This window comes from Sordaria macrospora, chromosome 1, assembly GCF_033870435.1.
Source record: "Sordaria macrospora chromosome 1, complete sequence".
Classification (NCBI taxonomy): domain Eukaryota; kingdom Fungi; phylum Ascomycota; class Sordariomycetes; order Sordariales; family Sordariaceae; genus Sordaria; species Sordaria macrospora.
The window spans coordinates 3,904,849-3,926,719 of NC_089371.1; the positions used below are offsets into that span (position 1 = coordinate 3,904,849).

At 52.8% G+C, this 21,871-nt stretch overlaps 7 protein-coding genes across 7 annotated transcripts; 4 read left to right on the top strand and 3 right to left on the bottom strand.

The window, feature by feature from the left end:
- Positions 1–393: 393 nt before the first annotated feature.
- On the bottom strand, positions 394–3,901 carry SMAC4_08489 (uncharacterized protein). Its single transcript, XM_003346915.2, has one exon. It carries the CDS (start codon positions 3,806–3,808, stop codon positions 455–457), a length of 3,354 nt encoding a protein of 1,117 aa, XP_003346963.1. The 5' UTR covers positions 3,809–3,901; the 3' UTR covers positions 394–454.
- Positions 3,902–6,861: 2,960 nt separating this feature from the next.
- SMAC4_08490 (uncharacterized protein) lies at positions 6,862–9,521 on the top strand. Its single transcript, XM_024655948.2, has 2 exons — positions 6,862–7,234; positions 7,293–9,521. Exons 1-2 carry the CDS (start codon positions 7,060–7,062, stop codon positions 8,873–8,875), a joined length of 1,758 nt encoding a protein of 585 aa, XP_024511740.2. The 5' UTR covers positions 6,862–7,059; the 3' UTR covers positions 8,876–9,521.
- A 1,143-nt stretch (positions 9,522–10,664) lies between these two features.
- On the top strand, positions 10,665–11,745 carry SMAC4_08491 (uncharacterized protein; the record flags this gene model as incomplete). The annotated part of the gene is made up of 2 exons (XM_003346917.2): positions 10,665–11,049; positions 11,454–11,745. Exons 1-2 carry the CDS (start codon positions 11,003–11,005, stop codon positions 11,743–11,745), a joined length of 339 nt encoding a protein of 112 aa, XP_003346965.2. The 5' UTR covers positions 10,665–11,002.
- A 45-nt stretch (positions 11,746–11,790) lies between these two features.
- Positions 11,791–12,949, top strand: SMAC4_08492 (uncharacterized protein; the record flags this gene model as incomplete). Its single annotated transcript, XM_003346918.2, has 2 exons — positions 11,791–12,176; positions 12,239–12,949. 2 exons carry the CDS (start codon positions 11,791–11,793, stop codon positions 12,444–12,446), a joined length of 594 nt encoding a protein of 197 aa, XP_003346966.1. The 3' UTR covers positions 12,447–12,949.
- A 425-nt stretch (positions 12,950–13,374) lies between these two features.
- SMAC4_13075 (uncharacterized protein) lies at positions 13,375–13,730 on the bottom strand (the record flags this gene model as incomplete). Its single annotated transcript, XM_066091255.1, has 2 exons — positions 13,375–13,614; positions 13,674–13,730. 2 exons carry the CDS (start codon positions 13,728–13,730, stop codon positions 13,375–13,377), a joined length of 297 nt encoding a protein of 98 aa, XP_065945665.1.
- Positions 13,731–14,127: 397 nt separating this feature from the next.
- On the top strand, positions 14,128–15,179 carry SMAC4_02765 (uncharacterized protein; the record flags this gene model as incomplete). The annotated part of the gene is made up of 2 exons (XM_003348219.1): positions 14,128–14,216; positions 14,414–15,179. 2 exons carry the CDS (start codon positions 14,128–14,130, stop codon positions 15,177–15,179), a joined length of 855 nt encoding a protein of 284 aa, XP_003348267.1.
- A 402-nt stretch (positions 15,180–15,581) lies between these two features.
- On the bottom strand, positions 15,582–21,834 carry SMAC4_02766 (uncharacterized protein). The gene is made up of 3 exons (XM_003348220.2): positions 20,642–21,834; positions 17,979–20,582; positions 15,582–17,910 (listed from the first exon to the last, which is right to left on the bottom strand). Exons 2-3 carry the CDS (start codon positions 19,984–19,986, stop codon positions 17,663–17,665), a joined length of 2,256 nt encoding a protein of 751 aa, XP_003348268.1. The 5' UTR covers positions 19,987–20,582; positions 20,642–21,834; the 3' UTR covers positions 15,582–17,662.
- Positions 21,835–21,871: the final 37 nt, after the last annotated feature.

Here is a 21,871-nt window from a genome sequence, read left to right on the forward strand (position 1 = left end):
TTGCTTCAGCCTTGTAGCCTTTTATCGTCTTTTTTTTCTTTCCTTTTCGCTCTATTATCATGGCAGCACGAGGAGAGATGACAAGCCTAGTAAGGACGACATGATGGGGTCACGGAGGAAATGACGAGGCATATTGTCGGGGAACAGAGGGGTAATAATGAGAGCAGACAAGCATGCAGGAATGAAATGAAGGAATGGAAGTTGGAACCTCTCTTTTTGTGGCCTGCGTGACGTGTATTGGAGTGTCGTGATCGTACAAGTATATTTGATCACACAATAAAGACCGATATAACGAGTGTTATACGGCCTATAAGGAGCAAACAATGAATCAGATGCAAAATTGACTCAAACGAACGCCTTCTCTCTCATCGTTATACTGTCACATTTTTGTCTAAAATCCTTCTTAACATCAACTATACACTACACTGTACAGAGCCAAGTGAGTTGTCTTTGATCACCTCTCCTCAGGCTGCAACAACTCATGCCCTGTAACATCAATATATTCCTCCCCGCCTTCTACCCCCCCCTCCTCCTCCTGCTCTTCTTCAGCGAACACCCTCCTCTTCTCCGGTCCGCGCTGCACAAACTCCACCGGCTTGACCACAATCTTTCTCATATGCACATTCACATCCGCCAGCTCGACCGTCAACACATCGCCCGCCCTCATATCGCTGAGCAAGCTGAACCCAGCCAGGTTCTCCAGATCGATCTCCGCCCACAAGTCAAAGTAATTCAGCTTGCCGCGCACGCACGAGTTCTGCGTGTTGACGACGGTATACGTGAACTTGTCCGGCACCTGGCCCTTGGGGCCCTCGTCGAACCGCCACGCGCGCACCAGCGCCTGCAGGATCAGCTCGTTGCGGCCCTCAAAGTTGGCCAGGTTCTTGGCGTGGCGCTCGCGCACGCGCAGGGACGGGAAGACCTTGTCTTCGAGGTGGGAGGCGGTGAAGGGGAGGCCGAGGCGGGCGGCTTGCTTGTCGTTCATGGGCGGCTTGAGGTCGTACTTGTCGAACGTGCGGGTGACGAGTGCCTTGGAGGAGCCGCGCTTGTGCTCCTCGAGCAGGGCGGCCTGGATCTGCCAGTGCACGAGCAAGTCCGAGTAGCGGCGCAGCGGCGAGGTGGCCTTGGTGTAGATGTCCACGCCCATGGTGTAGATGAAGGTGGGCGTGGCGGCGATGTCGTGGCCGCCGAGCAGGTTGCGCAGTGTGCGCGCCTGCTCGATCGAGGGCTGCTTGCCGGCGATCAGCTGCGGGTAAATGACGTCCTGGGTGTAGGCGCGGAGGGCTTCCTCGTTCTGGGCGGCCAGAAGGTTGGTCCGGTAGGGGATGGGGATGCCGCGCTCGTAGCACCACAGGGCCGCGATCTGGTTGGCTGTGCCCATGAGGTCGTCCACGATGGGGTGGAGGCCGCCGCTGAGGGAGTACTTGACGGAGATGTAGGGGTCGTTGGTGCAGGCGAGGAAACCGCTGGGCGTATGCTCGATGCGGGCATTCTCCAGCGAGAAAGAAGCGTTGGGGGAAGGGAGGAAGATCGGCACGCTTCCCTTTTGTACGCGGGCCTTGTGAATGGCGGCGGCGAGCTTGGAAAGAATCTCGAGGTCCTTGACATGCTGCTCCGACAATTCGTCCGATTTGGTCATCTTCCTTGTCGGCGCCTCGTCCCTGGCAGACGGAGGGGTGCCAACTTCCAAGACGACATCGGGAATCGAAACCTTGGGGATGCCGGCGTCCACGGGCCCAACCGCAGCCGCCACATCCTGTGGGGTGATATAGACGACCTCTCCTATCCTTCCTGGAGTGACCTTGTGGTCAAGGAGGGTTCCTTCCTCGTTCAGTCTCGCACTGAATGTGAGAGAAGGACGACCGGGAGCCAAAGAGAACTCCTCGACGACGGCTTCATCTGAAATCATCTTATCCACATGCCCTGGGAGATAACTGGTCTGGGTCATGAGAGCTGCTCGCTTAGCGAGCGGACTGTCAGGTCTGATTCTCGACGTCGGATCGGCAATGTGTACATGAATCCAGTACTCTCTCTCTTTGTCTGTTCTCTCAAGCGAAACACCATCATCGATCTCCTTCGCATCTGGAGCATCGATGCAGTACACAGTTGAGGCGGAGAAATCCTGGCGGAGCGGGGCAAGTACGTCTTCGGCAAGCTCAGCTGGCTGTTGCTCCTCTGGGCTCGGCAGTAAACCGCCCGCCCGGTTGACCTGAAGGCCGGGAAGACGCAGGCTATGACGGGCATGGATTTCCCAGGGCATGAGCCAGCCAATTTCTTGCAGGAAGGTCCAACCCACTGTAGCGTCAAGTACCTCGGCATCTTGGTATCTCCTGAGGGCACGCAAGACGGCGGCACCGATCCACTGGTACTTTGAGCTCCGCGGGAAAACATCCGAGGCTGCCCACATGTGAATGACGCTGATGACAGTCAAAGCATCCCGAGACCAGGAGTAAGTCGAGGCCGGGAGGACTCTGGTGGTGGGACCGAGCATTCCGTGGCTTGACCACTCGCGCATTTTCCGGCTATGGTCGATGGCCAACCGAGCCTGCTTCAAGACCGGTTCCAGCCTATCGTGTTCCCTCCGTGATTTGCGATCCAGGAGCTCGGGGCTGTAGTGGTCGCGCACCATTCTCTCAACCCGAGCGACGTTCTCGATATCAGACTTAGCGGCAACGTGGAAGATGATTGAGCTTGGTCCGGCGGTGCCCTGGCCGAGTGAGTGGAAGAAAGCATCTTCGAATGAAAGGACGGTGTAAACTGCGTACAAGGCTTCTGGAGGGAAACCGCCGGATGACTCCTTGAGCTTGGGAGGGAGAAGAAACTCGGCAATCTCACCCAGCGTCATCAACTGCTCTTCCTCAGGAATATGTCGATAAGGGCTGCTCAAGCGCTCAAGGTTGTTCTGATAAATCTCCGAAGAGGTGTTTTGAAATTCGAGCATCTTGGTGATTAAGCCGGCACCGTGCTCACGGGTCGGGCCTGCACGGAGTTTTTGGAGCTCAAACATGACGGACATATCACCAACGGTTGAAGGCAGTGCATCAATGACGGGCTGCAGATCGGCCGGATTGCTGATGAAGTTCTTGACGATGAAACCGGATTTGGCGTTGGTGCTGGCAAACCACTTGCCAGTGACTGCGTAGAAGTGATCAATGCCATTGAAGGATCCCAAGCAGACGGCGAGAACGCCAATGCCCCAGTCCTCGGACTTGAGTTCCAACAGATCACCGGCTTGAACTCGAGGGGTGACCTGAGTATCGATCAGATCTTGATCATCGATCTGGACAGTGGCATTGTCATGATCGATATTGTCCATCTCAAGCATGTGGTCGGATCGCTTTGATGTAAGTGAGTTGATAGACCGGCCTGGAAGGGCGAAATCCGAGGGTATAGAGTTAAAGGGTTCTGGATTCTCAGCTTCCCATTGCTTCAACCGTTGTCGAATGGACAGGTTTGCAGACCTTTTCTTTCCAATTGGTTGACTGTCTTGAAGATACTGCAAGTCCTGTGGCAACGGCAAGCTGAAGTCCTCCAGAGCCTCATCTGATATCTGTATCGGTGTCTTCTTGCCGAGTAGCAACCTTGAAGTGGACAGACCTTGTCGCCTTTCATGAGAGAGGCAGAGGGTGATGCTGCCCCATTGCCGGACTGGCTGTGATGCTGCTGGCGATGATGCCGGCGACGATGCTAGCGTCGACAGCGTTGAGACCCGGCCTTTACGGGCATTTAGGGCAATGTGCTGCCCTGCCTCTTTGCGGGAGAGACATTGCCAGCAGACATATGGCTGACGGCCAGCTGAGCGCATCATACTTGCAGCTCAATGTATTTGTCGATAATTTGAGGCTGCGGATATCGAACCGTTGACCTGGTCGTCGACGTTCGGTTTCGAAATTTCTTAACGCGGGTGTGGCGTTCTCCGCGCCAATGGCCTGTGTGTGGCCCTGCAGGTTGCACGCGAACTCAGATGACTTTTTTGGTCCATTTGGATTGTCCACACACATAACCCTAACCCTGCATGGGCTGGATGGCGATCATTCAATCCTGATATCAAACACTGCCAGCCAGCGAGCCAGCTTTCTGAGACAAGCGAAAGCTCAAAGTCAGCACAGCACACCGACCCTTCATAGCATGCGGCATTGATGGAAACCGAAATAGAACTTGCTAATTATACACGGCCCTTGAAGCTCATGGAGATGTACCCGTTTACCCCGAATTCTCCAAAGAGGTCTCGACTTTCTTGGTAGCACTTGGCTTTGATAACCGATAATCCACCTCCGGACTCACTCCTCGATTGTTTTCATGGGGTCAGCCTAGGCTCTGGAGATGCCCAGAAATCCGAGTTGCTTGTTGCGGCTTGCGAGATGAGAAACACTGGGCAAGGTCCAGAGAAAAGCAGGCCAAGATAGGGAGATCAGGGCCCAGACAATGCTTCGTGGAGTTCCTATGAAAGTCCTCGGTAGAACTTTGGGGCAACAGTTCGTCGCCCTTGTTGTTCCCGATGTTTGTTGAACTTGTGCCCCAGTCCCATCATGGATCTTCAAGACCTTGCTGTCGGCTTGTCACAAAAAGTGCAATCAGAGCAAGTGACCAATGGAAGCATCCCCCAAGTGGAGTGGCCGAGCTCTTATGCAGGTACGATCCACCCGCTGTTTTGGAGAGCTCGAGAGATCCGCCGAAGGATCCGCATTGCCAGGAACCAGACCCCGCCTCTGTTCCTTCCCATTGTGTGTTGATATCTTTTTGCTTTGGCTCCCCGGCTTCACAAGGCTTCCATGTCGCAAGCCAGCAAAGAAGCACCTTGATGTCCGCCTGGATCTGAATCGTAGACGGAGATATGGGGTAGAGCGTACTCAGTTGTGCACCGTAGTCGTCAGCAGCAATATTAGGTTGTCCGCCACAGGATCAGCGGATAATCTGCCCATGGGAGATGTCGAGCGAGAGGCTGTTTAAAATCATGCCCCCTCAGACCCCTCGAGGTTTTCTTTGATGTTGTTGGCAGTTTGTGAGACAGACTCGAGAAATTTGTGGTGCAAGTTGATTTTGTTTATACACGCCACCATGAGCCTCTTTCCCCTAGGCAGGTAGTTGCCCATGTTTGACGAACTGTGTGCTCTTTTTGCTTCTTCTAGATCTCAATGGCAAATGCAAGCCAAGATCGTGAACGAAGTGTGGTAAAATGTGGCTGTTTCAACTGGCCATGGCGGGAAACTTTGCTAATATCGCTTATTTAATTTCCCAAGGCGCGTCTCTTCCTGGCTCACATCGGACAAACCATCAGCAAATCCCTTGATCCCCTATTCCAACTTGCCACTGCTTGCTTGTCCAAAATAAGGATGCTCTTCGCGGATCCTGATTGGTCTTTTGGTCACAATGTCACTCAATTGACAGGAGAGTGTGCACCCAGGTGGAGCCCAGCAACCACAGCGTAGCGTACCTTCCCGCTGGGCGTGCTGGGCGTGTGTCTGTGTGTACGGCGTACCTGCTTATTCTGTGCCTCTGTGCTGCAGGCGTTCCTGGCTCCCTCGGGCAAGCTCCCACCTTTTCTCGTCATCGCACTGCAACCGTGACCTCCTTTTTTCCATCTCCCTCTTTCCCACACCTTGTTCTCAAAAAGTCCCCGCGCTAGAGCTTCGCCAATTTACCAACACCACCACCACACACCTCCAGACCCTCGCTGGCCAAATCCACCCAGTTATTTCGCAGGATGTTGTACTCATTTTTGGCTTGTCTTGCAAGTGCTCGACGCCCCTCTATCCCCATTATCCGATCATCGCCAAATGAATGAAGCCAAATTGGTCTTCCAAGATGGCGGCCTTCTTCGTGATTGCACGCACCCGGGCTTCCACCTTCAGGTACGAGGCACAGGTACCGTGTTTGCCCATGGTGCCGCATATCGGCTCTACACAGGATCGTATACGTCCAGGTACCATGGTCTTGTACTCCTCTGTATAGTAGTGCGCGTGTATGTGATTGGTCTGCCCTCGAATTGGCGTTGAGTCCTCCGAATATCCTTTCCCGCCTCGGACCTCACCTGGTCGTATACCATCACGGCAGAGATAAGGCATCCAGGGCAGCCAGCACCACCGGCGCCAGCCTGTCGAGATGTTGCATGTTCATATCACAAATGAGGCATGGTCCCCCTTTCATGCACCGAACCTCAAGATGGAAGCAATTGTGAGGGATGAGGAAGAAAAAGACGGTGTCCAGGGACTGGGTGTCGCCGGTCTGACGGGCCAAGCTCTCGCTCTCTAATGAAAGGTCCACATCCAAGGGTAAGAGTCGTATCCACCACTCACCAAAGCGCGGGCTCACCGTCCACTCGCCGGACAGGCTGAGGACAGGGATGGTCGGGGGACCTGAGAAGCGCAAGGTGGTCTCCTCTCCGATGGGCGACATGAGCCAGGCTCCCAGGGCCCGGAAAGAAAAACAAGGAGAGGACGGGGAGGACGGGGGTGGACGGGGTGGATGATGAGGAGGAGGATGAGGATGGATCGAGCTTTGTGGCCGACTGGCTGTCAAAGTGTCCAACAGATGCTGTGCTCTGTTATTCGCAGACGACATGAGAGGAACGACGGGTCTTCACTCTTCAGATGCCTCCCGTCTTCTGGTTGTGCAAGTTCCATTGTGGGCCGCATCAGGAACCACCAGGAACCAAACTCTCTCAGGATAGCGCCCCAGGGGTCCCATGGCGACCGTGACGGACGAACGAATGGCGCCAAGTTAGAACCTAACCAAGTAAAAGTGGCTGCCACCGACTGCCACCCTCCCCGGTCTTGCAATGGGTACTAATATTACTGCCGTCTCTCCCGTCTGGCCCGATCTTTTCTTTTGCTTCCCCTTTCCCTTCCTTCACCTGCCCAACGTGCGTGTTGATATTCAACATCGATAGCCTCTTTTGCGCTTTCGATCTTACACTCTTTTTTTCTTCACCACACCACCGCTTCACTCTTTTAGCGGGCATTCGTTAATCAACGCCAATCGCACGAACTCAGCATTCTGCGATAATACACCTAATCACCACCGACAAAAAATACACACAGAAGGAGAACCAGAATCAACATGAAGGGAACAATCGTTGCGGCTGCGGCCATCCTCGCCGGCGGCGCGAGCGCGAACAGAGTTCACCACCGTCACCTTCACCAGCCCTTGTTCGAGAAGAGGGTTCACAACGACACCGAGATCTGTGTCCCCGGCTGCACCACCATCTGGACCACCATCACTGGTCCTGCCGGCCGTATGTTGACCTCAAAGAAAACTGTCTGTTTGCTCGGAAAAATTAACCTGTTGCGCAGTCTACACTCCTCCCGCCACGGCCGTTCCTACCACCTCCTCGGTCATCACCACCAGCGAGGCCCTCCCCACCCTCTCCTCCTCCTCGTTGGTCTTCTCCAACACCTCCTCGATTGCGGTCCCTAGCACCACCGAGGTTGTCGTGGTCCCTACCACCACCTCCCAAGGCCCCATCACCGTGCCCACCCCGATCCAGCAGACCTGCCCTACTCCGGGTACCTACACCTTCCCCGCCACCACCGTGGTCCTGACCGAGACCAAGACCGTCTGCGGTGCCTCCTCTACCGTTGTTCCTAGCGGTACCCACACTCTTGGTGGTGTCACCACCGTCGTCGAGACTGCCACCACCGTTGTCTGCCCCGTCGCCACCACCAAGACTGCCGAGAATGGTGTTGTTACCAGCGTCGTTGAGCTTACCACCTACGTCTGCCCCAGCGCTGGTACCTACACCATTGCTCCCATCACCACCACCGTCACCGACAGCGAGCCCGTCACTGTTGTGGTCCCTGTCGTCGAGACCTACTGCCCCGGCACCTACTCTGCTCCCGCCGTCGTCACCACCGTCACCGAGACCAACGTTGTTGTCTACTGCCCCTTCACCGCTGTTGAGCCTCCTGTTCCCTCGACCCAGGCTCCTGAGCCCACCTCCGAGCCCACTTCCGTCGTTGCTCCTCCTCCCGTTGTCTCCGTCGCTCCCCCTGTCTCCGAGGTCAAGCCTTCGGTCACTTCTTCCTCTGTCGCCCCTAAGCCCACCGCGCCCACCAGCAACCTCGGCGGCAAGGGTGACAAGTGGGCCATGACCTACACTCCCTTTACCCAGGACGGCCAGTGCAAGCCCGCTGCCGACGTCATGACCGACATCAAGGCCATTGCCAAGGCTGGCTTCACCACCCTCCGTGTCTACTCTACTGACTGCGACACTCTCCCCAGCGTCGGTGCCGCTGCTGAGGCCACCGGTCTCCGTCTCATTCTCGGCATCTTCATCGGCACTGTCGGCTGCGAAAACGGCTCTCCCGATGTCTCTGAGCAGATCGCCGCCATCAAGTCCTGGGGCCGCTTCGACATGGTTGACCTCGTTGTCGTCGGTAACGAGGCTCTCTTCAACGGCTTCTGCTCCGTTGGCCAGCTCACCGATCTCATCCACCACGTCAAGTCTGAGCTTGGCAGCGCCGGCTACTCTGGTCCTTACACCACCACCGATGTCGTCTCTGCTTGGCAAGCCAACGATGTGAGCTCCATCTGCAACGCCATCGATGTCGTTGCCTGCAACGCTCACGCCTACTTCAACGCCAACACTTCCCCCGAGCAGGCCGGTACCTTCGTCGCTGGCCAGCTCGAGATTGTTGAGAAGATCTGCAACAAGCCCGGCTTCGTCATGGAGACTGGCTGGCCCACCGCCGGTGAGTGCATTGGCAAGGCCTGCCCCGGTCGCGAGCAGCAGAGGACCGCTCTTGCCGCCATTAAGCAGGAGTTGGGCAAGAAGGTCGTCTTCTTCTCCTTCACCGATGACCACTGGAAGCAGCCCGGCTCTTGCAACTGCGAGCAGCACTGGGGCTGTGGTGAGATCTTCGGTGCTCAAATCTAAAGCGTGAAGAAGATATCAGGATTGTATAAATGAAGCTGTTGGTTACGGTTGGATATAGAGGATGTTCTTTCCCATTTTCTCGTTCTTCACTTTCAGGATACGCGTCTTGATTTTGGAGTGATGGGAGGGCGGGAGAGAGGTAAATAAATGGACACTTTTTTCAAACCTTGCACGTCAAAGTCAACTCTTCTGTTTTCTTGGGCCCCTTCTCCAAGTATATATATAATATATGTTTCCTGTACCGGCGTTGTCTGTGTCATTGCTTCCCACAACCTGTGCGTCTGTATATGTAAGAGATATGTATACATTCAGTCCCAGTTGATCAGTGAGTCAGTCCGTCCGTCAACTCTGGGATCAACACACGATCCGATCATCCCCCACGTTGCAGGCGATCGTCGCGACCGATAGCCTTGTCCTTCGCATCCCTCAACGCAAAAATGGAGATGTGCAGATCAGAGTCCGGGGAAAGGACACACGGATACCCTGGGCTTCCTTCCAGAGCTGACTGGCTGGCTGGCTGCGCGTACATATATACATACATACATACATACGACAGTCATCTCTTTCACGGGTCAGGACCAGATGGAAAAGGGAAACAAGGTTATAGAATCACGAACGATGCACGGAAAAGTGGTCTTCGTTTATCTTTTACTTTTTACATCTACATATCTTGAAGATCATGTTCGGAAAGTCGATACACTACGGACGGTGCTGTGCGGTGCGGTGCACACACACTCGCGCACACAACAATGCTGGTCTCCTTTGTAATTACTCTCGAGGTATATGTTCTGCTTACTTGCTCATATGTTTATAATGTCCTATGTTTGTCTTTTCTTCTGTCGGTAAATAGATAACTAATGCTGTATGGTATGTTCAGCTGTATATTTACGGTGTGGGATACGATGTATCTATACGCTATTACCACTACACAAACACTTGCGAGCATATGAGAAAATATCTTGTGATTAGTTGACCCGAAGCTCAAACACTTGACACTACCAGTTTTCCTTCAAGACAACGTCATCGCTCTCTTCAAACTTCCCGCGCAGGCAAGAAAGACATAATGATATAGTGGCACATTATGAACATCGTAACTAACGGTACTTACGTGCACATCGTCAGCCCAAGGGTATCATGCATAAAGCGATAAATTATTCAGTCCAGTGGAGTAAATAGAGTAGTCAACTATCATTCACCACAACACCACCCACAACTACAACCACAACCATGCCGTATAGACAACATCGGCACACAATCCACAAACCATTCTCAATTGATAGGCATCAGCTCTACACCGCATTAGTACATACGACCACACCCACTGGAAAACTCGGGATCCCGTCCGCTCTCCCATAGATAAGTCAGTGAGGGCCTGACTAGTAGTTGGGTCGGCTGACGACCAGCGAATCCCAGGTGTTGTATGTTCTTTCGCATTTTTTTTCTAGCTCATTTACCTCCTATACAATATCCTTTTTTCCCCTTCTTTGTTGCTCCCCTTGCTTTGGACATCACGATTGCGCTTTCTTGACATGGCCAACCTGAACGTCATTCGTCATGTCTAACTACAACCTACAGCCTCCAGAGTCTGGACAACGGAGGAAACCCAGAAGATGGTCACTCTCCACAGGCAACGAGGACCCTTCAAAAGCTGACAGAAGCTTATGTAGTTCTTGGTATCTCCACGGCGTCTCCTCTCGTTCCTGAACGTTGACACCATGTGTTTCCCGCTAACGGGATCGAGAGATGGGGTAAGTCCCTGCACTGCGGGGGAATGTGGGGGTGTTCTTGCCCGGTTCTAGGTCCTCCAGGGCCCGAGAGGGTTCTTTCCGGGAACGGGAGAAACTATCTTCGCCCTATCATGATCCTTTTCATCATTCCCTTTTTCTCTCTCTTCCTAGTGTATGGCGTCTATCTGTCATTTAAGGGTTTCTAATTGTGGTATCAGCAGGGGCATCCGGCACTTGCCACACTCTGTCATGTTGGGGAGTTGCATACCAAGGATATCTTGCGGGTTCGGGGAAACTGAACCTCTCATCTCCAACTTCCATCATTAACTCAACGCAGCAGCAGAAAATCAGGCTGATCTGCGGATGGCATGGTAAATACAATACACTGTCCCACAATGACATGCGGTGCTGCCGGACAAGACATTGTGTAGGCAAGATGAACAAGTGGTTAGTAAGCTTTATGTTAAGCAGGACTATTAACATTAGCTTCGGTCATATTAATGAGTTCCTGCTTGCCCTCATCTCGGTGATGCTGATCTCCTCTCCTTCTCCGAATTATGGCCTTGGATTTCCTTCCTTGACCTTGTTGACGAAGCGGTGATTGAAAACGTTGAAGTATAGGTGTACTTGCTACCTGAAACCCTTACTGTTCTTGTGTGGAGTTATCGTTCTTGTCACCTACTCTTTAGAAGTCCAGAAGAAAAACAGCAAACATGTCGTTCAACCTTGAGTTCAACACCTCCTTGTCTTGCCACTTCTGCACTTCGAGACTGGACAATGTTTCCAGACTATATCCGGAGAACATGTAATAGTATCAAACTAACACTTGATTCTTCTCCAGGTCTTGTAAGGTTCGTCCCAAAGGGTGATGACTCCAAGGTCCTCATCGGCGAGCCCGTTAATAACCAAGTCGACGTCGGTGCCGCCGTCCGCAAGGGCGAAGACGTCGAAGTGACCGTCTACTCCGGCACCTCCGTTCTTGACGCCGGTTCTCCTACCGGCAACAAGGCCACCATCGGCCGTATTCTGTCTCCCGTTACTGCCCAAGAGGCTGGCACCATCCGCTGCATTGGCTTGAACGTGAGCTCCTCCCGCCCACAACCTCTCTCTACACCACCCAAGGTGCTTAGATTTTGGAGCTAACCAATTTCTCCAAAAACAGTACAAGAAACACGCCAAGAAGCCAAGATGTCCATTTCTGAGATTCCCACCCTCTTCCTCAAGCCCGCCACCGCCCTTGCCGACCCTTACCCAGCTCCCACGCTGATTCCCAAGCACACCATCGAGTCGGGCTCAGCCGACTACGGGTCCGAGCTGGCCATCATCATCGGCAAAGACTGCAAGAACGTTTCTGAAGCGGAAGCGCTCGACTATGTTTTAGGTTACACCGCCAGCAACGACATCAGCAGCCGCGCGTTCCAGTTTGCGCAGACGCAGTGGTGCTACTCCAAGGGGTTCGACGGCAGCTGCCCAATTGGTCCTGTGCTGGTGAGCAAGGAGGTGATTAGGGATGTGGGCGGGTTGAAGTTGAGGGGGTGGAAGAATGGGAAGGTGGTGCAGGAGAGTCCTTTGACGTGAGTTATTCCCTTTACCCTTTTCCGCGTTTGGGTCGGATACTGACAGACGATGGATGCAGCGACCTCATCTTCTCGGTCCAACAAATTATCAGCTTCCTGTCTCAGGGTACCACGCTGCCCAAGGGCACCATTATCATTACAGGCACTCCGGCTGGTGTGGGCTTCGCTAGGAATCCCAAGGAGATTTTGCATGATGGTGATGAGTTCGTGGTGGAGATCTTGCCGCATATTGGCAGCTTGTACAATGTCATGAAGAACGAGCAGTAAGAAGAGGATTTTGGTATGATGGATGAATAACGAAAGGTCAGGCCCATCGACTTTGGATTGGGAATGATCAGCTATGTAGAGAGCAGCAGATATGAACCTTCGGCCATACCCGGCTTGCACAAAGCTGGTCGGTCTATGTACACGCTTCCTGCATCTAGACTATCCCTGTAACCTGTAACATGGATTATGTACACACCTGTGAATTGACATGGAAGAAAGGTACGCGGGAATGACAACGACAGGATGTTTTCGGATACTGTACCTCACCTGGGTTGCTAATGTTGCCAACCGTAATGCGGTACCGTAAGTGGTAACTGCCCGCGTAGTAAATCCTTTTGGCTAACCTTTAGGGTGAACAGTGTAACATATGGATGACGTTGGAATACAGTGAGAGATGGAGGAAAATAATACTTGGGAAGTAGAAGTAGGAGTGAGACAGTTCGGGATGGATGTCAAATGTCAGTTTACGACTCTTTGTTGTTGTTGTTGTTGTTGTTGTTGTTGTTGTTGTTGTTGTTGTTGTTGTTGTTGTTGTTGTTGTTGTTGTTGTTGTTGTTGTTGTTGTTGTTGTTGTTGTTGTTGTTGTTGTTGTTGTTGTTATTGTTATTTTTAACGTCTACTTCCGCCTCCCGTAGGGCATGAGACGTGCCCTAACTGTCCACCAAGACCATTAACCCGAGGGCAACCCGAGCCTTGTTCGTTAGACGGGGGCGAGGAGCGCGGGGAGGAGACAAGTTACAATGGGGTTGATTTCCAAAAATGACAATATATAAATGATGAGAAGTCATGCGCAAAATCGCGATTGACGCAAGAGACAGACCACATGACAACCAAAAGCATGGGCACGATACATGTACGACCCTCCGCTGAAATATTCACATCCACAACACCCACCGGCGTTGGCATGGCCTCCCGTCAGTTATCCACCTTAAGCATCCCACGGCTTTTGCGCCCTCACCATGCGCCACCTAGCGTTAGAATGAATCTTGGCTTCTCTAAACTCTCGGCGAATAGTAGCGGCGTAGTTGGTGATTTCCTTCGGGGTCCATCCAAGGTAGTTGGGCATGAAGTAGACAAGGAAACCCTCAACGTCATGTGTCATCGCCACAGACTGGTAGAGACCCAGCTGCTTCATTTTTGGGTCATCAGACCAGGGAGCGGCGGGAACCTAGATCTCAGGGTCAGCTTCAGCTCGTCTCAAGGGCTCACGGACAAGGAAAGTCTGACATAGTAATCCTCGGACGTAATGTTGGTAAACCCAGCATTCTTCAATCCCTTTTCCATCGTGTTTGAAGAAACCACGTTGAATTCGGGCCCGGTCTTTCGCCCAATCTCTTTCCAAATGGCCTTTGCCAGCACCTATGGTTCATAAAGTCTGGGAATTCACATAGGGGGCACGACGTCATATATGTCAGACCCGGACGTGGAGAGTGATTTTACAGTCATTTCATATATGATTACTTACGACATGAAGTCTAAGCAATTAGTATCCTCTGACTTGAGCGCTACAATACCGCCGTCTGGAAGCTTGAATAATGGACGGGCAGAATATGTCCCTCAATTCGGTCCCAACGCCTTGGTCTTTCTTTTAGGAGGGACCGCATTTGACAAAAGTTTGCAGGCCGATCATCTGCTAGACTTCGGAAACATAACCTTTTTCGACCCGAAAACTAGGCAATTGATGTGGCAAGCCACAAGCGGTGATATCCCTCGGCCTCGACAAACGGTCTGTATGGTCGGTGTTGTTGGGTCGGCTGGGACATATAAATTGTGAGTTTGTCTAACAAAAACCCATAGTAACCCAGACCCAATTACTGCCTCCACTCATTTATCGTGCTCGCTCTCTTCTCCTTTCATATCTCCTTCATCCACAATAACTCACTTACAACCTAACCAAAATCCAGGTTCGTCTTCGGAGGCGCCGACTAAACCTCCTCGAAATCCTACGACGATCTCTACGTTCTAAGTCTCCCCGGCTTCGTCTGGTTCCAAGCCGCCGAGCGCTCAGTCGAGACCCGCGCCAACGCTGCCTGCGCGCTGATAGGAAACCATCAAATGCTGGTCGTAGGCGGCCACGACTTTACCTCGGGTCCAGCCAACCGGTACTGGCAGATGCAGGATCCATTCCCGCAAGGACTCGGTCTCTTCAACATGACAGCCATGAGCTGGGTTAAAGATTACACCTACCACGCCGATGCACAGGCCTATAAGTCTCCTCAGGTGGTGGAGGACTGGTACAAAGGGAGAGATCTCTCTTATATACCGTGGTCGTCTAACAACGTGAAAGATATATTTCTGGCGAAGCCTGTCTTGTTCGATAACTCGAATTCGAACTCAACGGCGTCTGTTGGTCCTACCACGACAACTACTTCTGGCAACAACAAAGTGGGCCGAATAGTCGGTGGCACGGTAAGAGCTTTTGTTGGCACGGCAATCCTCCTATCATTGATCTACTACGTTTGGATTAGGAAACCGACACCGTCATCGCTCATGGATCCGGGATCTCATAAGGGTACACTATCATCCAACAACACCAAAACCGAGCTTTCGACGGAGCTGCTGGTGACAGAGATGCCCGTATCGCTGCCGGAACTTGCAAGCCGCGAGCAGACATGCGAGCTTGACACACAAAAGAGAATCTATGAACTCAACGTTACAAGCCGCACCTGCGAGCTTGATGCGCCGAATCGCACTTGTGCTATCAATGTGACGAGTCAGATCGGCAACCCATAAACAACAGGTGCGGCGACGTCCGGGGAGAGTTAAGAGTTCATTGGAGCGTTTTCAAGATGGGGGTGAGACTCTATGCCCTTCACCGTGGAAGTAGTGGCCCTTCTCCCAGCTTGATTCCATCTTTCAATCATTGCACACATGTTCTAGTATAGGAGCTTTTAAAACTTCCATTTCTAAGACAATATTTTCAGCCTCTTCATCCGACTCACATAAAGCATATTCGCTGCGGTGTTACCAGTACAAGGGGCAGATATGGTTTCGCTATCTAGGAAAGAGCAACCTGGACATGAAGATCCGAGTTAAGTATTAGCAGGATTGCCCTGGTAAAAGCATTGTTCCGTTTTGTACGCCCCACCAGTTGTACAAGAGAGAGTCTAGACTTCAAGTGTCTCACTCGGTTCCGGGGGGTTGGTACGACCTAAAGATATAATCCAAGTTCACTTCAATTCGTTTCTAATTTTTCCTCCTTAGCTCTCTCTCAGTCCTCACCTTTCTGCTACCGTTGCTTCAACCTTATTTCTCCTTCGCAAGTACAATCTGTAAGCCACCATGGACGTGTTTTCATACTCCTCTACCTGGACCTCGCGAGTACTACAGTCGATCTGTTTTACATTTCTCGCTCTTTCCGCCATCTTCCTACAACTTGCTTTAACACAGCGCTTGGACAACCCCCCAGCCAACAGGCTCCTTCGTAGAGGGTACTCACGAGGTATGTATCATACGTTCCGCTCATTGGACAAGACCCCGTTTATGCTATGTTGCCCCAGTTGCTGAGATGGGAGGCTTTCCCATTTCCAAATGACACAGCAATCGCCCTCGGACATTATGTATACATCGACGGCGGCGAAGTGTCCCAGCTACCGGACAGCTTAAACCCCGTCGGCCCTGATCCGGTGAACTCGACGCTCTCGATTGACATTTCAAAGTCGTGGCTCACATCGACAGTCGAGATCAAAGCGACGTCCAAAGCAAACGACGGGCCGGTGCCGCTATCCGACCAAGCCCTGCGGGCCGACCCCAGCGGCAACGCCTTCTACGTCATTGGAGGGCCTCATATATGTATATAAATATATGCGGCTACCTACCCGCCAGTAATCGCGAGAGAGGTCTATAGTAGAGGAAGAGAAAGGTCTCTCTTACTGAGTGATCGCCTACGTAGTGGATGTCAGTTGTCCGGGCAGATAGGCAGCCATCTCATGACAGACCACTCATTTTCATTGCACCGTTGCAGATACATTTGGTGCGTGACTGGAGGCCCTTGAGATATTTGAACACAGGAAGACACTCTTATAAGGCCCGGCCGGGTTTGAAATGAGGGCAACCTCAACATAAGAGCTTCTCCTAACCGTGCTGCTGACCATGAACAGTTCAGATTGATACTAGCCAGGAAATATTATTATTCTACTTGCTCATTCGTTCTCTGCTTTCCCCATGCTCCCAGACTCCAACTCACTAGAACAGTCCCACTTCTCTTTCCCCTACATATCCCATCCCATCCCGTCCCGTCCATCTATCTCCCTCCCATCTGAAGGAGAGAGATACCAGTATGTACAACGAGATATTCGACGTATTGTACGTTTTGCTCCCACCTCACCCATTCCTTTTCCTGTTTCTGGTTCCAACAATCGACACATTTTTTTACAACTCTCTCTCTCTCTGCATTATTCCTGTGACATGCGACTGACTGACTGACTGGCAGACAAGCAAGTAACCACTTCCATACCCGCAGCGCAACAAAAGGGGAAAGAAGAACAACGAAGAAAATTCAAATGACCCCGCAGCCGAGAGAGCAAAAGAAAATAAAAGGAGTACACAAGACCAACCACACCATTGTGGGAAACGCCGAGGTTTGAATCGCCGTGGAGTGGGAAAGAAAAAGGTTGAGAGATGGGTTAGGAGAGAAAGAATAGCCTAGCAGGTTTGCTGTGGCCTGCTTTTTCCCCTTTCCGATTATCTCCTCCAACCTTCGACTTCCTTCTCCGTGCACGACGATCATGCAAATGCATTGAAACCAAATGTACAACGCCAAGTTTTAACGCCAAAGCTTGATGAACAGAACAGGTTGAAATCCGAAAGTGACAGTGATAGTGTCAGAGTTAACCCTTCGAAGACGATGGCGGAGGAAGATAACTCGGGTTTCTTAAAGCCCCCGAATGTGAACCATTTGATCGCCATCGGAAATCGGAAGAGAGCAAAAACTGTGATGGGGGTTTGAACTGGTGGTGGGAAAATAGCCAGTATAGACATTGTCTAGTAGACAACCCCTGAAGCAGGAGCAAACAACTCTTTCTGTGTGTGTGGTAAGGTCCACGCGTGGGTATGCAAGGTCGAAACAGGGCCGACAATAAAGGGTATCCAAAAAGAAAATCAATCAACTCGTTCGACCACGGACTGGCTGGGTGGCTGACTCGCGAGGAATGCGTGCGTGTCGGCGGATTCTGTCTGGTCTTTTGTTGGTCTGGTGATAAGAGAGGTCCCGTCCCTTACATGACGATACACTCCTTATCATCCTTGTCCGCACTCTTCCTGATCTTAGCATTCCGAGCCGGAGCGACCTCCATTGGCGTTCCTCCGCTGACAGCCGCACGGATAACTGCTAACCGCTGCTTGGCACGCTCGTCGCCTGCCTCGGCCGCCTTAACGTACCAGAGGTTGGCTTCCAAGATATCCCTTCGACATCCTATGCCCATTTCGGTGAAGTAGCCAACAGCATATTGTGCTTTTACATACCCTGTTATGTCCCGGTTAGCTTTTTCTCCCCGCGACCTCATCTTTCAGACGTGGTTAGCGTCCACTTACCAAGCTCTGCGGACCTCTTGGCCCATTCATAGGCCTCCTCTTCGTCCTTTTCTAGGATGGGATCAGCCCCAACCAGGTACCAGGCGCAAAGTCCCATCATAGCAGCAGCGTGGCCACGCTCCGCGGCTCCCGTGTAGAAGTGGACGCTTAGAGCAGGGTCTCTTGGGCAGTTGAGCTTTCCATGCTCGTAGGCATCGCCCATCCTGTAATTGGCATCGGGATGGCCCAGGTCGGCAGCTTGGGTGAACAGCTCAGCGGCATAACTCTCGTCCTTGAAGATGTCGTCGCCATAGCCTGTCTCGTACAAGCATCCAAGCTGATACGGAGCGGCATTATAAATCGCATCTGCGGATTCGGTGGCGAGCTTCAGCCACTTGACACCCTCCCTATACCTCTTCTCGCCCAAATCACCCGACAGACAGGCCTTTCCTAGCCTTGTCATGGCGCCAGGGTGCCGCTTGGAGGCTGCCGTTCGCAAGAATTGCACGGCCTTGGCAGGGTCTTTACGACAACCCCAGCCAAACTCGTAGCACAAAGCGGTGCGATAAGCGGACTCTGCGTGGCCATGCTTGGCAGCTAACACGAACAGAGGGAACGCCGAGTGGTAGTCCTCTTTCCCCTTGTTAAACATACCCGAGGCATAGCCGTCAGCGAGGTAATACTGTGCAAAAGGGAAGCCGTTGTTGGACAATTTCTGTAGGATGGCCCGCGCTTCCCGCACTAGTTCGTATGGCGAGGATTGGTTGCCTTCTGCGGATAGGTTTTCTGAAGATCGCCCAGGTTTGAGATTCTTAGACTTCCCGAGTTCGTCAAAGTTCAGACCCTGCTCCAGTGCTGTATTGATCAGAAAAACGGCGAAAGAATACTGAGTAGACAAGTCAGTGGTCTTCTTGACATTCTGCCTGTACATCTCCAACGTCTTTTGGGCGCTGAGAAGAGAAACATTATTGCCAACTGCACTGCGTAGCTGGGAGTTGTCGAGTTTGAGGGGTGCCGGTGCCGGTTGGGGATATGGAACGTTCAATAGCTCGGCAAAGGATTGCGGTCGGTTATCAGGCGAGTTTCGAGAGTTTGCGGATGGTGTTCGGTTTTGTAGACCGGGGGAGTGCCCCCGAGACCCAAAGTCCGAGTACACCGAATATAAAGACTGCGGACGTGGCACTGAGCTTCTCCTGTTGAAAGAGTTGGGGGTCAAGTGACGGTTGATGGCACTACCGGTATCACCGAGGCTGGAGTTTGACCGAGCTCTTGGGTCCTGGTCTAGGGCTATGCTAGCCGGCCGTGGCAGGAAAGCAGAATGATGGTAGGCAAGCTGGGGCACCTGCTCCGCCCGAGCAGAGCCATCCTCGAGGATGGAGCTCTCAGGAGAGACATCGCCAGAGTTGTCTGGACAATCGGAAGCCTCGATAACGCCAGACACCGAGCTCGCGCTGGTTGCCGCCGACGAACCGTTCGAGTTAGGTTGCTTAGACGTGCTAACGGTGGTGTCGGACTCTCGGCTTCGACGATTGGTGACTCTTCCGTGGCTCGCTTGCGAAGAATCGGATGGGAGATCGTCCTGGCCAGAGGCCTCTAACTTCAACCTGGCCACGCTGGGCAGTTCTAGCCCCGGCAATGGCTTCGCAGAATCCTGCCATGCTGACTGCGATCTCGGAGCGCCCTGATAGCTAGACATCTCTTGCCTCGGCTGTTCGTGTAATGGGGTATGGGGCAGAGGAGTCGGAGCATCTGGGGTCGCGGGGAGGGCACGATCTGTTTCGATATTGGCGTTGGACGGTTGAACCCAGTTGTCGGGTTGGAAGTTGACCTTCACGGGCGAGATAGGCGACTGGCGGATCCGAGGCGATTCAGCCAGAGAGACACCGGGAAGAGGAGGCGCGTTTTCATTCCATTCGAAGCGCTCGATAGAGGCAATGGCGGGCAAGGCTGTCGTGGGAACAGGTTTCCTACGAGGGCTGGTGGTTGTTGAGGTCGGCGACGCAGCCGGTGATGCAGAGACAGCCGCCATGACAGGCGGCGGGGGGTATCAAGGTCGTCTGGTACAGTAGGTAGTCAACTGTCAAGTCGTATGTAGTCGCAATGCCTGCAGACAGCTGCAGCCTGTCGGACTGTCTTGTCTCTGCTTCCGTCCTTGCTGAATTCGCTGTCACCTTCCACTTGCTGCAGTCGCAAGCATATGCCGTACTCGAATCTCGCGGCTAAAGCTGTGATATGTAGGGATGGAGATTATGCGCTGTTGTTGTAGTTGACTTCCCCTCTCCAAAACCCAAAAGGCGCTGTAGCAGACCGGAGTCGCAAGGACTGGGAGGGCGCCGGTGGGTGTTGACGGGCAGGATCCCGTTACAGACAAGACAGCCAAGTGGGGATGGCTGGAGAAGTGCTAATTCGCAATAGACGGGAGCCCAGGGAGCGAGTACGCGCAGACAGTCGACAGGGGGACGAGGGGCGACGGGGGGCCGTGACCGCGTGAGGATGATCGTACTAAGTATTGGGTGATCGCGTGGGTGGAGGAGGACTCGTGGATGGTGGAGAGGGCGACTTGGTGATCTTTCGGGCAAATAAGACAAACAGCTTCCCCGGCTGATGCGCGTCGTGGTCTGTTGCCTTTGGAACCTTGTGTGAGCCTTTTGAAGAACCTCTGAGCCTGCCTGGGATGTACGTACAAACTGACACACGAAAGTGGGAAGTGAAGGTTGTAGCGAGCGACAGGGTTGACAAGAACCTCAGGGCGACGATGACAGAAGAAGGTCACCTCAGCGAGCGTGGATGTCTCTTGTCGGGGGTTCGGTTGCAAGTGGTTAAGTTGGAAAAGACCCAAGGGAATTAATTGTGCCTATGTAACAAGAAATTAAAGCCAGGGCGGTCAAAGAAAAGAAACTATGGACATGTATGGGTAGTGTAAAATAGGCCAAAGTCCAAAACGCCAGTCAACTCAACATCCAGAATAGAGACCGGAGGCGAGACGTTATGTTGTGAGGCTGGAGGTCCAGGCGTTGTGTATCGTGGTGGCCGTGGTGGATGCTCTTCGGTGGTTTTCCTCTTTGGTCTTTTGCAGTTGGACGCAGGCAGTGTGATGCAGTGGACTGATGTTGGGGTTGACGGGCAGCGGTTGACGGGTGAACTAAAAAGGAACACTTGCAGTCGCAGAACGGGAGAGCAACACACAGCGCCGCCCAACACTGAAAGAGGAGTCCACGGAGACTGGAGATCGGCGTTCGGTCGCCAGAAACATTTGAACGAGCCAATCCACGGCAGAGTGGAAGCTCCGCATCGTTCGACCACCTGCGCTGCCCAGTGTGGGAGCATTGGGTGCTGGGTGGTCACGACCTGGGGTGGCCCTGCAGGGACAGACTGTGCAATGCAGACGTGAATACGGGCGGGCGAACAGGCACCCGGACTTCCACTTCCATTAGTGGTGTCCATTACATCAATTCATTGCGAGCTAGTATCAACAGAGTAATCCTGTCACTCACTGTAAAAGGCCTTACCGTAGGTATTCAAATCTGCCCGCACATACATTAGGTTTCGCTGGTCACGCGCATCCATGCCTCTTGTTCTCCCCTTTTCTCTTGTCCCATCCCCCTTTGCTTCCACTTCCAAAACCTGAGAGGTTGGACAATGGGCTGGCTGCTCGGGTCACGGCGGGCTGGTGCGTTGCAGAATTACAGGATTACCTAATAACTGCCTACCCAGAAGGGTGCGCAGCAGAAGTGGAAAATGATACTTTACCTCTGTTAAGATGGGATTCAATGAATGCCAATCGTCTCTCTTGCTTCAGGCACGAGGCAGACGCCTCTTCAGGACCAACAAGCTTCATCCGTCTTCCAGTCGGTTGAAGTCCCCCGTTATATTCTACTTCTCACGGCGATGCGCTTGTGCTTGATTACTGGCTC

Excerpts from the sequence above, each read along its gene's own strand:
- SMAC4_02766 (XM_003348220.2), bottom strand. The coding sequence starts at position 19,986 with ATGGCGGCTGTCTCTGCATCACCGGCTGCGTCGCCGACCTCAACAACC. Across the intron at positions 17,911-17,978 it reads CAAGAGGTCCGCAGAGCTTG|GGTATGTAAAAGCACAATAT; the intron begins GTAAGTGGACGC and ends GGGACATAACAG.
- SMAC4_08490 (XM_024655948.2), top strand. The coding sequence starts at position 7,060 with ATGAAGGGAACAATCGTTGCGGCTGCGGCCATCCTCGCCGGCGGCGCG. Across the intron at positions 7,235-7,292 it reads CATCACTGGTCCTGCCGGCC|TCTACACTCCTCCCGCCACG; the intron begins GTATGTTGACCT and ends CCTGTTGCGCAG.
- SMAC4_08489 (XM_003346915.2), bottom strand. The coding sequence starts at position 3,808 with ATGATGCGCTCAGCTGGCCGTCAGCCATATGTCTGCTGGCAATGTCTC.